This window comes from Leptonotus elevatus, chromosome 19 (assembly GCF_054856555.1).
Source record: "Leptonotus elevatus isolate MCC_2025b chromosome 19, RoL_Lele_1.0, whole genome shotgun sequence".
Taxonomy (NCBI): Eukaryota; Metazoa; Chordata; class Actinopteri; order Syngnathiformes; family Syngnathidae; genus Leptonotus; species Leptonotus elevatus.
In genome coordinates this window covers 11401329-11418895 of record NC_141257.1, presented here as the reverse complement: position 1 = coordinate 11418895, position 17567 = coordinate 11401329, and the positions used below count along the sequence as shown (strand labels likewise).

At 39.4% G+C, this 17567-nt stretch overlaps 3 protein-coding genes across 5 annotated transcripts; 1 reads left to right on the top strand and 2 right to left on the bottom strand.

The window, feature by feature from the left end:
* Positions 1 to 2531: 2531 nt before the first annotated feature.
* lsm10 (LSM10, U7 small nuclear RNA associated) lies at positions 2532 to 3778 on the bottom strand. Its single transcript, XM_086063268.1, has 2 exons — positions 3643 to 3778; positions 2532 to 3036 (listed from the first exon to the last, which is right to left on the bottom strand). The coding sequence occupies exon 2, from the start codon at positions 3028 to 3030 to the stop codon at positions 2623 to 2625; it is 408 nt and encodes a 135-aa protein (XP_085919394.1). The 5' UTR covers positions 3031 to 3036; positions 3643 to 3778; the 3' UTR covers positions 2532 to 2622.
* On the top strand, positions 2878 to 17485 carry zc3h12ab (zinc finger CCCH-type containing 12Ab). 3 transcript variants are annotated; one of them, XM_086063265.1, is made up of 6 exons: positions 2878 to 3053; positions 8517 to 9026; positions 11275 to 11414; positions 12418 to 12652; positions 14689 to 14789; positions 16004 to 17485. In XM_086063265.1, the coding sequence occupies exons 2-6, from the start codon at positions 8650 to 8652 to the stop codon at positions 16708 to 16710; spliced, it is 1560 nt and encodes a 519-aa protein (XP_085919391.1). In that variant the 5' UTR covers positions 2878 to 3053; positions 8517 to 8649; the 3' UTR covers positions 16711 to 17485. The 3 variants fall into 3 exon arrangements, with proteins under 3 accessions (XP_085919391.1, XP_085919392.1, XP_085919390.1); XM_086063266.1 differs by lacking the exon at positions 2878 to 3053 and adding an exon at positions 5702 to 5726; XM_086063264.1 differs by lacking the exon at positions 2878 to 3053 and adding an exon at positions 7530 to 7721.
* oscp1a (organic solute carrier partner 1a) lies at positions 3852 to 6935 on the bottom strand. The gene is made up of 11 exons (XM_086063267.1): positions 6683 to 6935; positions 6558 to 6593; positions 5986 to 6140; positions 5712 to 5879; positions 5041 to 5121; positions 4866 to 4969; positions 4663 to 4791; positions 4531 to 4579; positions 4282 to 4427; positions 4155 to 4212; positions 3852 to 4078 (listed from the first exon to the last, which is right to left on the bottom strand). The coding sequence occupies exons 1-11, from the start codon at positions 6792 to 6794 to the stop codon at positions 3950 to 3952; spliced, it is 1167 nt and encodes a 388-aa protein (XP_085919393.1). The 5' UTR covers positions 6795 to 6935; the 3' UTR covers positions 3852 to 3949.
* Positions 17486 to 17567: the final 82 nt, after the last annotated feature.

Genomic DNA, 17567 nt, shown 5'->3' with positions numbered 1-17567 from the left:
TCTGAATAATATTGCGTTTGTGGAATATGAATTAAGAAGCAAAATCCACCCATTTTAATCCATCTCAAGGGCGGCCATTTTGCCACTTGCTGTCGACTGAAAATGACATCACTGTTGCTCATGCTCCATTTAACGTAGCTCAGCTTCCGAAAACAGGTGAACTAAATAAAAAATAATATTAATATTAAAATATTTTTGTTGAGAAAAAACACACACATAAACTGATAAAAAATGAAACTAAAATTAAGCATTTTATAACAAATAAAAACTAGCAACCCCCTCCGAGAGCTAATTAAAACTAGCTAAATTTAATAAACAAAACTAACTTAAATGAAAATTCCAAACCTATGCCTGAGCACAAATAAGGATCAGACTGTTCTGTGAAAGGATTGTTTACGTGATTGAGTTCAAGTTCTATTTTGAATTTAGCAACGCGGTTGATGTGGTTGGGCATCAACCGTAAGCATTCATTATGTGGCCTGTTGTCATTCGTACAATCTCAAGGTTTGAAAGTAAACAGCCAGGAGGAGAAAAAAATCGGACTAAAACCACACACGCAGGCCACATCCAAAACAATGACCCATCTGATCCGAGGGACATTCCCAAAAGTTCTGAGGCATTATGCTCTCGATTTAAATTTGAAATGACATCCTTCGATCCGGGGTTGATGTGTCCCAGCTGCGTCTGTGTTTTGTCAGGCCTGCCCTCTTCCTGACACCCGGCAGGAATAACATCGCCCTTCTTGCAAATTCCTCAAATTCCCATTCAGTGTATTGGGAGGACACTGGGACCAGCAGTTTCCTTTCACCGGCTGCTGCTCCTTTTCCATTGGCCCATCCTGTGCGTGTACGAGATGCAGATGGAGTGATTAGCAACTCAGCTGTGGTGAGCGCCACTGCCTGTATTTTGCCCTTCACCGGAGAGGCAACCACCGCGACAAATGTTTTCCTTGGTAAATGGACGCTCACCAACTAATTTCACATACAGACAGAGGTGGCAAATCCAGGTCCAGAAAGTAAAAACCCTGCCACAGTTTGGCTTTATTTAGCCCCTTGTGCTAGCTAGCTAGCAAACTCCCTAGCTATCTCCCCGGGTACTCGGATACCTGCTAGAGAGCTCACTAGCTAGCTAGCTAGCGCAAGGGGCTAAAGCCAAACTGTGGCAGGGTTTCTACTCGCTCACAGGTAACCAAGCACCCGGGGAGCTAGCTAAGGAGCTCGCTAGCTAGCACCTGGTGCTAAAGCCAAACTGTGGCAGGGTTTTTACTTTCTGGACCTGGATTTGCCACCTCTGCAGACAGATGGGCTCAGCAAACGGTGGACACGCTCGTACGGCCTCTCTCCTCAATGTAATATTTCCACTTTCTATATCAAAGGGCTTTTGTATTGTAATATGAAAATATTTTCTACGTGTGTGGAAGGTAAGTGCTTTTGTGTCTTTCATCCCTGACTTTATAAGCAAAAAAGACATACAGTATTTCTATGGTACACTAAAAATGTTCATGGTCAGCGTGTCTACAGGAAGTAAAAATTGTTCTTTAAAATATCTTCTATATGGCCCACTAGTGTAAACATAGCCTTCTGACTAATATTGCGTTTGTGGAATATGAATTAAGCAGTCAAATCCACCCATTTATATCCACCATTTTGTGTCTTGCTGTCAACTGAAAATGACATCACAGTTTCTCAGGGCTCAGGTAATGACCAATCAGAGCTCAGCTTGTGAGCATCACATGACCAAACTCGCGACTCACTTGTTTTCTGAGTTTGATCATGTGATGTTCGCAAGCTAAGCTCTGATTGGTCATTACCTGTGCCCAGCTGTGATGTCATTTTCAGTCGCCATCAAGTGACAAAATGGCCGCTCCCTGAGATGGATTAAAGCGGGTGGCATTTGCGGCTTAATTCATACTCCACAAACGCAATGTGGATATAAAATGTGTATGTATATATATATATATATATATGTATTTTATTTATTTTTTTAAATGAGGGGAAGTAAAAACTGAGATAATGTAGCTGCGCAAGTGTACACACCCTTTTATAATTTGGGGTGTGACTGCATAGCATAATCAATCGCATTCAAAATCACGTTAATTTGAGTTGGCACACCCGCCACCTCTCAAGTGCCTCTAATTAACACCAAAGTTCACATGTTCTAGTGGGCTTTTCCTGACATTGGTCCAATCTTGTTTTCATTGCCCCAGAACACATTTTCCCACATGTATTTGCAAGATTTCAAGTGTGCTTTGCACAATTTTGATACCAAGGTTGATTTCAAGAAATATCATTTTATTTTTTTCTGGATTTTTAAACAAAACTATAATTGGTCAATTTGGCTCTTAATGTACGCAATACAATTATAAAATGATTTCAAGAATTTTTTTTTCTTTCTGGATTTTTAAACTAAACTATAATGAGTCAATTTGCCCCTTAATGTACACATAACTAACTAATTAAAGTAATTATTATCTAGAGTTTAAAAGACAAAACAAAATCTTAAAATTTTTATAAAAAAAACATCATCCATCATTCAATATCCGTCAGGCTTTATTTTCAATAAATCAATCCACAACATCAGAAATAAACTAGAACAGCTCCATGTTGCTGCGAGGGAGTTCGTTTAATTTGTCTTTTTGGCAAACTCCTTCCTGCCTCCACCCTCTTTGCCAAAGTTGCGGACACGGTGGATCTTGACCAACTGACCCTGTATAGTCTTCATGATGTCCATGTGGTCGGGGATGTGAACGTAGCGGATGTTTCTACCGGTGATGAACAGATCCTGCAGCTGAGTGAAACGCCCCTTGTGATCACGGTACAGCACTTCCTCCAGGCGTACATTCATGAAAGCGTCCACGTTGACCACCCGGCCCCGTGCTGTGCTCTCGTTCCTCAGGTCCACCGTGGTCACTTCCCCTCGCAGGCCCTGCAGCAGCACCACCATGCTGTTCTCTGCGATGGTGCGCTCCCGGATGGAGCTGAAACTCTCCGCTTGGCTTGACAGCGGGTTCTCAGTCCTCTCTGACTCCATGGCCTCCTGCAAGAAGCCTCAAGGTTAGCTATGCTCTTTCATTTAATACCAGTAAAGAATTCTCGTGGATCAAATACCAGTTGGGAATTTTGCTGTTCAGCTCATTGTTGGAGAACAGAACGTTTTGCAAAAAGTATTGAAACGTTTGCATGTCGAGCATCTGCATTCAAAAGTTTAGGGAAGGTCAAATTAAGTTACCTTGTAAAGGTTCACCTGAAATATCACCCAAAAAAAGGCCGAAAACCACGTAACTTTTTAGGAGTACTGTATGCATTGAGTATACAGGCCCATAAAGAAACAATTTATGTGCAGTATATATTAATTGAATTAAGTACATTAAAAATGCAATGGTAATGTTCAAACTGTACATAATGTAACAGTGCCTTACAATAATATTAAAAACATGTTCAAGGTCAAAAGTTATATCTCGTTTTTGGTAAACAATTTAGCCTCGTGCCATGTATATTATTGTTGATCATGATAGCGGTAATGGAGAGCTTCGTTTTTTGTTTTTTTTAGTCGGTACTAGGTGTGAAATGGGCTAGCAGTGCAATAACATCTAGGTAAGTTAAACTATGCCGTGTAAAGGGAATTTGGAAATAGGAACTTTACCTTGCGTTTTAATCCATTTGAAAAATAACACACGAAAAAGCCTTCGCGGGAGAATGCCAAACACTTCCGGGTACAGAGAACGTGAGCTGTGACGTAATTTACGTCACATACTTCTGTCCAAATAACAAAACACTGCCCCCTGCAGGCTACAGTCAGCTCCTATGAAATAAAATGTTATTTTCCGACAAAGGTAATCCAAAAGAGCAATAATCAGTCATCAACAAATGTTTTATTAAGCGTTTCAAATGAATATTGTGAACTGCATTTAATTTACTTTATAATTGATTTAGCTCCCTCCAAATTAACGTCACAATGGTCCGAGGTCATCCATCATAGCAAGCAGGTCATCTCCCCTGCTGTTCACATTATCTGTCATCTCTTCTTGTTCTACAAAAAGGCTGGCGATTTGAGCCAGCTGAGTTGCGGAATGTTCATCCTGAGATGAAAAAATAATAATAAAAAAATCAGTCATGCAGCATTTCCAGAAACACACGATAGATGTGCACATTTACCTGCAGTGCCTGGATATTTATCACTTCAAATGTCTCCTCGGCGCCACCTGAAGCTCCTCTATTACAAAATAAACTACAAATCAAGCATTATGGTAAACATGACAAGATGCAAAAATAAAACACATACCCCTCGTCGTCTTCTTGGGCCAAAGCAAGCAGGTTTATTTGAAAGCCAGTTCCAGAACCGGACACGTTCTCAATCTCGACAGCTCCCATTAGGCAGGCTAATAGATTGAGCTCTTCTTTAGCCAGAAGGTTGGGAGAGGTATCTTCCTGTGGCATAATGAAGGTAAGAAAGACGTTGTTGAACTCATTTGGACACATCTGATATACAGTACAATGACATACAATGTGTAAAGTTTTACTGTTACATTACCGTCTTTGTGGGTACTTTGGATGATTCCCTTCCAAGATTAACTTTGTACCTTTAATAAAAAAAAGCAAAAAAAGTGTTCTCCAATATCCACACATGTAGTATAATGGGAAAAAAAGGTCATAGATGCACGACATGTTCACGCCCAGTTTGATGACTCGGTCTCCGTGTAAGCCAAATGATGCATCTTTTATGGGGCGGCTGTAATTCCCCCCTGAGGGGAAGCGGCTCTGTCGAATTTCTCGTCCCTTGCTGTCAAATATCCTACACAGACACGACGGAGATGAGGATGATGTTTTTGGATAAACAGAAATTCTTCAGTAAAACTGCATTCTCACCGAATGACCCCAGGAAGATCCATTCCGTGAGGCACTGGGTCGGAGGTTGACAGTGCGAAACGCCCGTTGGGATTCTGGATTTTGTTTTTGAGGAAAATGGACACCTGAATGAGAAAATGCAGTGAATAAACAACAGTGCTTTGATTTCAGTTGTATTAAATAGCAAGGGACTCACGCGGATGTGCGTGTCTTGTAAGAATGTGAGCAGCGTTTGTCGGAGAAGCTGGAATTCGCCTGCAGTCATAGACGAGTATATCTACATGGAAAGAAATCTCATCAATGTTAGTACATGCTGTCAAATGGATGCAACAGTATAGGGGGAAATCTGCAAGTCATTGACACCATGCAAAATGTTTATAATCACCTATAGCTATGCAAAAGCCAACTTTCATCTAATCTCAACTCACTTCCACATATTTCCTTGGCACTGAGAAGCCACAAAACGGTGGCAAAGTTTGACACGGAACCCCCCAACTCACTCACATAGTTCCGTAATACCAAGATGCTACAAGATTGTGCCAAAGTAATGCTTTTATAATTAATTTAGCTTGAGCATAAGAACAGCTAATAGGTGAATCTGCAAAATAGGGACACTCAAGTCCAAATTTAAAGAATTTAGCTCGTCTATGCTACATTTCATAAGCCTGTTTTTTTAATTATACATGTTAGCATTAGCATTAAGCTATGTTGCTAGCTATTTTTTTTGTTACACAACATTAAATTGTTTGGTAGAACATTTAGCTGTTTAATATACTATGTTTGATTTGACTTTTGAGTTTATGTGTCATTTTCACAATAATCTTCAACAGGCCTCTTATTTGGAAAACTACATGTTTTCAGGTCTACCTCGATGATCTTCCTGTGAGTCTCATCCACTTTATTTACAACAGCAGGTGTGTCTTTCACAAATTCCCTGATGGCGTCGATGTGATTGTATGAGATGAGCAGCAGGTCCTTTGGGCGCGGACACAGGAAGACTTGATATTTGAAGGCCATGAGCATCAAATCGTAGAGCTGTTTGAAAATAGACGAAACATACTTTAAAAGTGTTGCTCGTTTGTGTTCATGATCAGTTTTCGTTGGTCCTGTCAGAGAGTTATTCATTGTCGTAGCTTGTTACCTTCTCCATGCTGTCCGTATTCAACTTCATGATCGAGACGTGCGCCAAGCGAGTTAGGACCACTTTCATTGTCCTGTGTGAATATATCAGCTGAGGCTTCAGGAGTTCATCCATGAAAGCTTTACTGAACATGGTCCCGACAATGTCGTTCATCACTGTCAACGGGAGATGCGCAAACAGATGGGTGTTCATATATTGCCTCATGAAGTCATTTCACCCTATTTTTGTTCATATTTTATACAGTAGTATGTTTTCATAGGACAACATTGAAGGAATGAAACTTTGCTTTATTGTAAAGTAATCGGTGTACATTTTTAAAACGGTGTAAATTTACTGTTCCCCTGAAATAGCACAGGGAGGCGCAATAATGTTTAAAAAGATTGCAAAAAAAGTGAGTATACCCCAAAGTGAAAATGTCCAAATTGTGGCCAAAGTGGATTTTGTGTGTGTGGGGGGGCTCCATTGCAAGCTCTGGTGCAATAAAATAAATAAATAAATACAATATTTTTTTTTATTTTTTTTTACAGACAAGATAAAACTAGTAAGCCATTGCTTTAGCATGTTGCCTTTACCTCTTTTTCTGTCATTTTCAGACCAAAGTCCTGCAGCTTTCAAAAGAGAAGAAAGCCAGAAAACCAATTGTTATCCTCCAAAATTGGCAGACATGGAGCAACAGTGTCAAAAGTTTTCAACCTACCTTTCTCAGACTTCTCCTCCGAAGTGCACTGAGCGTGCAGGCGTTGGTCCAGTATGTAAAGCATCTCTCCTCCAAGGTTAATGAAAACCAAGGGGAGAGTTCTTATCGACATTCTGAAAAATCAGTCTGCCTTAAGACAATGCAACTCCTCGGACGTTAGTGTTGTGAGGATATGCATGTTTTTTTTTTTGCGGCTTTTCCCCCCATGCTCTTATCCAAGCATGCCTCTGCAGAAAACCCTAAGATGCAACAGGTGGTTAGGATGAGGATCAGCAAGCTTATCCTCATTGGCCCGTGTACAATGACGACATATCCTGGATATGGCCTAATGCGATGCAATTAGACTGTAGGGAAAGTTTTTGACTTGTAAAAAATATGGTTGACCGCAAGATGTCGCTCATAAAAATCATGCAACATTCATAACCTACAAAAATATATGGAAAAAAAAGAGATTTCAAATTGATATTGAATATACTACTACAAATCTATGCCATCTCCAGAAATTAGGTTTATGAAATTCGAAACTTTTTTTTAAGAATCCACCCTGCATATAAATTCGTTTTTCCCATGTGCATAATTTGTCAGCGTAATATTAGTTTCATTTTTTGAATTCAACTACTGAAATAAATAAACTTCTATAGTATATTCAACTTTATTAGGATTCATCTCTGAAGTTGGAAAGTCAAATAATTTATTTAATCAACGTTACTGCGTACAAATATAATTTAACCAGATAATGTAACTTACTAGTAAAATATAATATCCCAAACTGTTTCCACGTTATTTGACAGTTGCAGTTTTGTTGTTGTTTACAGAGGTGCAGTTGCTTTTGTCGTCGGTAGAGAGCAGTAGAGAGCAAACAATTTGCAACTACGGAAGCCGCATTGATAAAACAACCACGACTTTTCCCCCTTCCTGATTCTTTCACCAGAAAGCAAAGCAATCGAATCACTTTCGTTTTCTTGGGAACGTAATCTTGGAGTTTGACTGGGGAGTTTCCCTGAAGGTCTCGTGCAGTTTTTAGGACTTTTCTCGTAAGGTAAGTTAATGTTAACGTGGAAACAACGACTTGTGTGTCCTTTTTATCTGACACGAGTGCGCAAAACTTGACAAAATAACACTTCTTACAGCGTTTTTTATGATTCTGTTGATATCAGGGGCGTATAAATAGACTGGCCACTTCATTAGGTACACCTACTTGTTGCTATTAAAAAAAAAGTAATAGTACGGTAATGTGTGCATTTTTTTGTCACTGTTAAAGATATATTATTTTAACACTACATGTTTATTATTATGGCTGTAGTTTAGACCAAGTTAAATAGCAGTTCGCAACAATAATGTTGCCATTGTTAAATGACTACCTCTCTGACAGTCAGTCAAAAGGCTTTGTTTTCTTTAATCTATAAACAATTCTGATCTGCTTACTCTCTGATGAGAAACTGCAGGAAATCATATAACAATTATCTCATTACTCAGCAAAGTAAAAACGTTAAGTTATCAATCACTTTAAGTATGGATGTGCGAGTGGTATCGGGCGATAGCAGGAAATTAAAATAGTAGAAATTTGCCCTTCATTTTTTGCCATTTTTGAGGAAAAATGCTAAATTGGGATGTATAGGTTTTTTTCTTTGAAATTATCTGTCACTGTTTTTTTTTAAACATTTCTATTTATATGATTATGAAATGCAGTCTGTTACGTATGCATAAAAATATCTGAATATTCCAAAATGTTGATAATAAATAGAGATTGCTAATTATTTTTCATAAATTACTGTATCAACCCTGATAACTGTACTTGTGTTGGAAATAAGTGTTCTGCTCTGCTTTTAAACAGGCAGAACATGAACAGGCTGCGCCCAGGAAGCCAGGATGCACATTTAAATTCCACATCTGACGACACCACTCCCCATTAGCCAGAGAACAATTCCACTAGATGGATCTTCTCGTCTCGTCCCATCAGTGACACGATGGAGCCCGCTGGGTGTGTGCGTTCCCCAGGCCAGCCTGACCCCTCCCTGACCCCTCGGAGCCTTGAGGACGAGCTGGACTTCTTCCACAAGCTGGGTTACTCCACGCCGCAGGTCAAAGCTGTGCTCAGGAAGTACGGCCCCAATACGGACAGAAATCAAATTCTCGGCGAGCTGGTTCGGATGCGAGCCGACCTGGAGTTTGAGCAAGGGCGGCAACCCGTGACCACCTTGTTGGTGCCAGTTACCAAAAATGACATGCGGGCTGTGGAGCCAGCTGGGATGTTGCCGCTTGCTTCTCAAAGCGAAAAGGAGGGAAGTGATGATGATGACGCACTCAGGCCCATTGTCATAGATGGTAGTAATGTAGCCATGAGGTAAGAATGTAATTGAATTGCTAAATTGTCAATAATTCTTTCATTTTAGCTAGGCTTTTCTTTTTAAATGTAAAAACTATGAATGAAACTAGATAGCTGTAATTTCAAAATGTGATATTATTTGATGTCAAGCAAGGAAAGCACACATTCTCTTTATTTATATGGTACATTGAATATAGCTAGCATTGTTTTTGTGAGGAAATTGCTTATGAATTTAAACGGAGAACTTAGATGAATTACATAAGGAAGTACTGAGTCTAAGCCCAAAAAGTTTTAAATGTAATTCTAAATGTATTGTTTAATGTGGTAAAAGTGAAAACAAAATGCGCTGTAGTTTCCGCGCTCACATGCCAGCCTTTTGCGGTCATGTGTGTAATCGGTAGTTGTAAACAAAACACTGATGGATTTTAAAAGACTCATTGCTAAAATTAAAATTCAATTCAAATGCAGTTTTTATTTTTTATTTTTTGTTTCAGCAGAGTGATATGGATTCAATAATATATATTTTTTCTCAACAAAAATCTGATTTAAGATTTGTAGCGTACCATTTATCACCGTGGAAAAAGCTACTCTGGTTGTGTTTATAAGGAATGTTTTTAATTGCACAGTTCATCTCATACGTATTGTAACATGTTAACACATGAAGCAAACGACATGCAGTCTTTGTATTGCCATGCAGTCATGATTATAGCTCACCAATGTTTTGCATATACACCACCTCAGGAATGACGATGGCGTACACGCTTGCCCTTTATTTGACCCATTAAGTAGCTGTACATTCATGGGTGTGTGTCGGGCTTGTCTGCGCAGGTATGATATTCGAAGCTGGAATATGCAAATCACCCCACAGCTTTCCCGCGAACCAGCCTGACCGCATTTTACTGCCTGGCCCAATAAGCGCTTGGCTTGCTTTTGCGCTGACGTGTCCCAAAAAAAATGTTTGTTTCAGGCATTTGTCTGTAGTCATCCATGCCAGACCACTTTCTGAAGTAAGATCCAACATCTGTAATTGATCTTGGGGTTAACCCATATACAGTCATGCATTGGATTACTAGTTCAATTGGTTCTGTTATCACGGTTGTAACTCAGAACACTTGCATCTCAAATCATCTTTTCTCATTGAAATGAATGGAAATGCTGTGAATCCGTTCTAGCCTTGGCCACAAAAATAACAAATGTTGTAATGTGTATTTTCAATGAAGAAAAATAGCACTCTCTAATATTATACTGTGTAAAACATACAGTAATGACTGAATTATTTTTTCCCAAACAAACAAACTTAATTTATAATCTCACAATATACATTAATAATAGAGATACACAATGTTTTTTTCAGGGCCGATGCTGATTATGAGTAGTCAAGGAGGCCGATAACCAATATTTGAAGCCGATATCATTTTCAGGTAAAAGGGGAAAAAATATTGGCGTCAACAATTTTTTAAAATACAAATGCCAATCTTGACTTTCTTGTAATCTTTTAAAGCATTATTGAACAATTTTTCAGACTTTCCAAAATAAAGATTTGTATTTTTTTTATCTTAGACAATAGACTTCATTTTAAATTTAAAAAATGTTTTGGGAGCTCCCAAGGTTATCAGTATGTCTTACAAAGTTAAGTAGAAACTTAAACAAGTAAATACCATAGCTGTCTATAGTTTTCTACAGTAAATATTTTTTCCCAAAATGTAAAAATACCTGAAATCTTAAGCTTTCACATTTCTTTGTTTTAATGTCAAACAAAAACAAAAGGTTCAGAAGGTTCCCAGGGTCAGCAGCATGTCTTATAAAGTTAACTGACTATTTAACCAAATAGTTCCCTGAGATTAAAATGGTTTTAGAGTTACCTTTTATCGGCCTTCAGATAAAAAAAAAGGCAGATATTCGTCAAAATGCCCAATATCGGCCCCTAATCAATAATCATGGCCAAAGATGTGAATTATAAAATCATGTCACTTTCTGCAGGCGTAAAAAGCAGGATTACTCGGATGACATTTCAACAACAAAAAATAGGCTGTGCTGGAATACAGTACTTCCTGTTTTGTTTTTCTTCTTTCAAATTTACACTGCCTCAAATTCAAGTGTGCCTCAAGTCAAGTCTCCATCTAGTCAAATCGACTCAAACTTTATTTATATAGCATTTTTCATACATAAAAATGCAACTAGGTGGCGCGCTGCTATTGTTATGAAGGTGTTGCATGCCTAAACTGCCAGCTGTTTTTCTGAACAAAATCTATGTTTTTCTAATCAGCCATGGGAACAAGGAAGTGTTCTCTTGTACGGGAATCCAGTTGGCAGTAGATTTTTTCTTGGACCGAGGCCACACCTCAATCACCGTGTTTGTTCCCTCTTGGAGGAAAGAGCAGCCAAGACCCGATGTTCCCATCTCGGGTAAGATGATGACAGATCTTGTTAATTGCTCTTAACTTTGGGCTGGAGTAAATCCAACATTTCATCACAGTGTAACAAGCTATATTATTCAGACAGCTGAATTAGAGGATCTATCTTAGACTTAGACTTAGACTTGACTTTATTGATCCCTTTGGGATGACTTCCATTGTGGAAATAGTAACAAGATAATTCACATTTAACACTTCCAGTTCTAATTGTATTTACAATAATATGTTATCTTTGCCCCCGTTAGTCTAAACACGACATTCTGGTGAATATTGTGTTTGTGAAATATGAATTAAGCAGCCAAATCCAGCCGTTTTTATCCATCTCAAGAGGCGGCCATTTTGTCACTTGCGTTTGAATGAAAATGACATCACAGTTCAGGGCTCAGGTAGCGACCAATCACAGCTCTCCCGTTTCCTGAGTTTGGTCATGTGATGTTTGCAAGCTGAACCGTGATTGATTGATTGATTTAACCACCCTGAACAATCGTGATGTCATTTTCAAGCGACAGCAAATGGCAAAATGGCTGCCCCCTAACAAGATAATTCATATTTAACACTTCCAGTTCCAATTTCATTGACAGAAATATGATTTATTTTCCCCCCGTTAGTCTAAACACAAAATTCTGGTGAATATTGTGTTTGTGAAAAAATAATTAAGCAGCAAAATCCACCTGTTTTCGCAAGAGGCGGCCATTTTGTCACTTGCTGTTGAATATAAATGACATCACAGCTGGGCTCAGGTAACGACCAATCACAGCTCACCCATTTCCTGAGTTTTGCAAGCTGAACCCCGATTGGTCGTTAACCATCCTGAGCAACTGCGATGTCATTTTCGATTGCAAAATGGCCGCCTCTGAGATGAATAAAAACTGGTGAATTTTGCTGCTTAATTCATATTCCAAAAATGTAATATTAATCAGAAGGCCGTGTTTACATGATTAATAGGTCATTTAAAAGTTGATTAAACTATTAAATTAACTACATTTGCTCCGCAGATCAGAAAATTCTCGCAGATCTGGAAAAGAAGAAGCACTTGACGTTCACGCCGTCGCGCCGCGTGGGGCACAAGCGGGTGGTGTGCAACGACGACAAGTTCATCGTTCAGCTGGCTTTCGACACCGGCGGCGTCATCGTGTCCAACGACGTCTACCGCGACCTGCAGGTCGACAAGCCCGAGTGGAAGAGTTGCATCGAGGAGAGGCTGCTCATGTACTCCTTTGTTAATGACAAGTGAGTTCTTCGTGTCATTCCAGTTAGTTAAAGGGATTTTTTTTTATGGAAAAATACACTCTACACTTTTTTCATTGGGTATTCAAGTACAATCTAATAAAACACTGCTATCTCGTTAGAAAACTATACAGTACTTTATTATGTTATTTAAAAAGTCTCTTGAAAATCATAAAATATGTTATTGTTGGTATTAACTCTTTGACTGCCATAAACGTTATAAAACGTTTAGCATAAACCTAGGGAAGGGCGCCGAGGACGTTAAAAGAAGTTTTTTTTTTTTTTTTTCAAAAACGGGTGCAGGAAAGCCTTGGGCAGCTGTGCTGAAAGTATCAGGCAGATATGATTAGTCAAAGACTCGTTTTGGCCCCTAGAGGGCAGCGATGACTCTCTTTGCACAAGGTTGGATGGGCCGCCCACCGTGGGCGTCAGTAGAAGACGTGAGGCGGAGCTAGAGTGTTGAGGAGACATGGCTGAATAAGCCACAATGGCTGACCAAGCAACCGGTTGCAAGCAGCTCACGCTTGAGCATTTTTTTCAAAGACGGAAAGCATCGATCAATACTAAAAAGCGCATTGATGTCGACGATGATGATGACTCCGAGCTTGACGCCAAAGTTGGAAGCCTTGACGCGACTGTTATGATCACGTAGTAAGCCTCACCGGCTAAGCGCGGCTAGCGCTGCTAAGGCCGGAAAACGCGCACAATAGCCGACCGGGTACTTCTACACAATCGGACATTCGATCGGGCGATGGAGAGTTGGCATCGACCAATGCAGATTGATGATGATGGTGAATCCTGAGGTTGACGCCACAGTTGGAAGCCTTGACGCGACTGTTATGATCACGTAGTAAGCCTCACCGGCTAAGCGCGGCTAGCGCTGCTAAGGCCGGAAAACGCGCACAATAGCCGACCGGGTACTTCTACACAATCGGACATTCGATCGGGCGATGGAGAGTTGGCATCGACCAATGCAGATTGATGATGATGATGGTGAATCCTGAGGTTGACGCCACAGTTGGAAGCCTTGACGCGACTGTTATGATCACGTAGTAAGCCTCACCGGCTAGCGCGGCTACCGCTGCTAACGCCGGAGCTTTCACATGCGGACATTTTGTCGGACAATGAAGAGTACCCCGAGTCCAATGCATATTCATCGGAGGAGCGGGTACAGTCTGATCACGGAGAAGACACTGGTTCTGGACTACGATGCCACCATGAATGGAGTGGATAAAATGGATCAAAACATCTCTTACAACCCGGTGTAGCAACTGAAGGACATGAGGAAGCCAGACGTAACACCACCGTAACGTAACCGTAGCATGATCCTGATATTAGACTTGATGGCAACACACACTGCAGTATATACTTGCTATTCCCCGGAAAAAACGGCCTGCAAGAGAGTGGAGCTTTTGCACGCGAAGAGGCAATCTGTTGTGCAAATGCTGTTGCGTCTTCTTGCACGCAGGAGAGTGTTACAAAAACAAAAACTGTCGTTGAAACATCCACATATTTGTAAATAGCACCACAGTTGCACACATTTGTAAATAGTTTGCCAAATTGTTGTCAAATTGTTACACTGTTGAATGTAAATAAACGTATTTTGCTATCAAAAAACACTTTTTCATTCTTGGTGGTAGTGTTTTATAGAAGTAAAGCACTATTTAGGTGTTTGTGGCATCATTCATGGACAAAAAGAAGTGTCAAATTCACTAGAATGCATGAAATAATATCGTTTCACTAAAAGCTTGATTTCTCCGTATTTTGGTCCAAAACAGGCGAAATTGGGTCAAACTAACCATTTTCTATTGTTGATTACTAAAGAACGGAATAAGGTAGAAACAAATCTTTTTTTTCTGATGAAAGTTCAAACTTTCATTTGGTAGTATGTGTGTTTCCATAGTCCAAACAGAACATTTTCTGTGGACCTTGAAAGATCAGTCAAAATGCTTAAATCGGCTGGCACTGACGGCATCCCTTTTCTGAAAACGTCTGGCAGTCAAAGAGTTAATGACAACAGTTTTTGTTCTCAAATGCAGGTTCATGGTTCCCGATGATCCACTTGGCCGAGATGGGCCGAACCTGGAGAACTTCCTGCGGTGGACCCCGAAGACTCCGAAAAAACTTACATGCCCTTACGGTGAGGAAAGTTGACATTTTATTATTTATTTATTTGGTATTTTGTATATCGACGCCTTCTTAACTCTTTCACTGCCATTGACGGCTATAAACGTAAAAAATTCATTTGAACTATTTCTATTAGTTTAACTTTTTTTGTCACTTTTGTTAACAAGAGTATGAAAACCTAGACATTAAATTTTTATTTTATTTTATTTTATTTTATTTTTTAAAGAAAATATTATTAAAAATTAGGGGCATCAGGCGATTAAATTATTAAAAATTAGGGGCGTCAGGCGATTAAAATCTGTAATTGTAATTAATCGCATGACTTCAATAGTTACCTCACGATTGATCACAAATGTTATATCTGTTCTAAATGTACAATCATTTTCTTCTTGGTTTTCATACTCTTGTTAACAAAAGTGAAAAAAAATGTTAAACTAATAGAAATAGTTCAAATGAATTTTTTACGTCTGTAGCCAGCAATGGCAGTGAATAAGTTAAAATAATTGCCTAAGTAATTTTTTTCCAGATTTTTCAGGAAACACAAAAAAATTAACCATTTGCATCTTCTGGAGGTGATTTAGGCAAAAAAAAAAAAAAATTTGCGGCCCACTGTTCATTTTTTAGCGGCCCGTGGCATAAACTAAAAATAACTTTAATAAAAAAAAAGACAATAATGATGGATGTAAATAATTCAGAAAAATATAAGTTCATAAAATGAATTGTATATTCAATAGGCTATCCAATTTCAGTAACCGAAAAATCTCCCCCATACCAGAATGGCTCGACCCAACTTGTCATATGCCACTTGTCAATCACTTGAAAACTTTATTTAAAATTTAGTTAATTATTTATTTTTGAGAACAGAGCTTTACTATGATCCCAAAGAAGGACACTTAATGTTGATGATAATTTGTATGTGCAAAATCTTTATTCCTAATTAATTAATTATATCTTTCTTTGTTTTGGTTATATATTTTTATTTCCAAATAGTTCAACACATAAATACAAAATTTTGACACCCCCCCCCCCTCCCAACTTTGCGCTGGTTAGGGGGTACTTGGCTAAAAAAATATATTTACAGTGGGTAGGTTGAGAAACTATTGAGTTAAAGTTAAAAAAAAGAAAAAAAAGTAGATTGGCCCTCGCATCGTTCAAATTTTCTGTATGTGGCTTTTGGTGGAAAACAATTGTATGTATTTCCAAACCAACACTGTGTTCATTTAACAGGAAAGAAATGTACCTATGGACTCAGATGCAAATATCTCCACCCTGGGCGAGCCAAACAGTCCAATTGCTTGCTAGCCGATGAACTTCGAGAAAACGCAAAGCTGTCCCACACTGCTCCCAGATCATTCGTCCGAAGTCCCGCCTCTTGCCAAAGCCTGTCATTAGTCAAAGACGCGGCAATGAAATTGACTCTACTTGAGAAAAGCTCCTTGAAGAAAGAGAAAGTGAATCACTGCTCGGGGCAGAAGGCCTCATGTAAAAAGGGGCGGAGCAGTTTGGGCTCTTCTGAACATGGCTCTCATAAGCAGCTGGACTCTGGCATAGGTTCGATTGAAAGTAAATCGATGGAAGCTCAGCAGGCGAACGGTCACGCCCGGTATGGCGCAACATCCGGTAACTTCCATCCTATGCCCACTTCCCATCCTTGGAGTGCGCCAAGCCGCTGCTGTCTACATGACTCCGCCTCTTGGCAAACTTTTCAAGATCAGCATCTCCATCACAGCGTCAGGCCAGACGTGTTGCCCGTGGACTCGCCCCCGCCGCACGCGCCCTATGGGGAGGAGAGAAAGGTGACGCGCACGAAGCTCCTCGCTATCTTTAGCGCCGACTTGGTGGACACAGCCATGGACATGTTCCCACTTGTAGTGGACCCTCAGATGTTGGCCGCGAAGATCGTCATGATGCAGAGTCATAATAAGATGAGATAAGAAATGTGTAAGAATAACACAAGTTTGTGTACTTTTGTACTGTGGTATCCGTTTTGTGTCTGTATCCATCCGTCGTCTGTCTGGCGATTAGCGTGGGTCTCAAAACAAACATAGGTGGCCAAAAACATGCCTAACTAAAATTTTAACCGCGCCAATAAACTGAGCACCAGAGGGTGCTGTAATTGCGGAAACAAAAAGCAACCTGGCCATTTTTTTTAAGTGTATGATAGGGTGAGTTTGCGGATGCCGTACCGCAAATATGCAGGTTCACTGTATGTTACAGTAATCTACATGTTTCCTTAATGAATGGGACAAGAGTATAGTTGATACAAATTGTGTCTTTATCTAGCTGACAGTAATTAAATCAACATAAATGTGAAGTTAGAGTAGTGCACATTTATTACAGTTAATGAAATATATCACATTCTGCTTTGAGCAGATGTTCCTATGGGTCTATGTTGAAAGTTTTATAGGAATATTAAATTCATTTGTTTAGTTGGCTTATACAAAGCTTTTTAGTGCTTAAATGTTTCATGGTTTCTTCGGGATCTGAGCTTGCTGCTTGGGAAGAATTTTTAAAATATACTGTACACTGTATGTAATATGATCTTGAATAAGATGAGCTGAAGAACTTGTAAATGTCTCCCCCTGCTGGACGCTTGAGGAACAACATGTAAGGTGAGCGTACTACAGTAGCAACGCCGAAGTACTGATGTACTGTCGAACAGCAGCATTGATGTACAAATAATTTGTTAAATAAAGAAAATTGCAATTATTAATGAATTGATTTTAATCTCGTTCCCAACAGTAAAACAAAAGTGTAAGAATCCTGTTTCCGCCTGTTTTTATGGACTAAC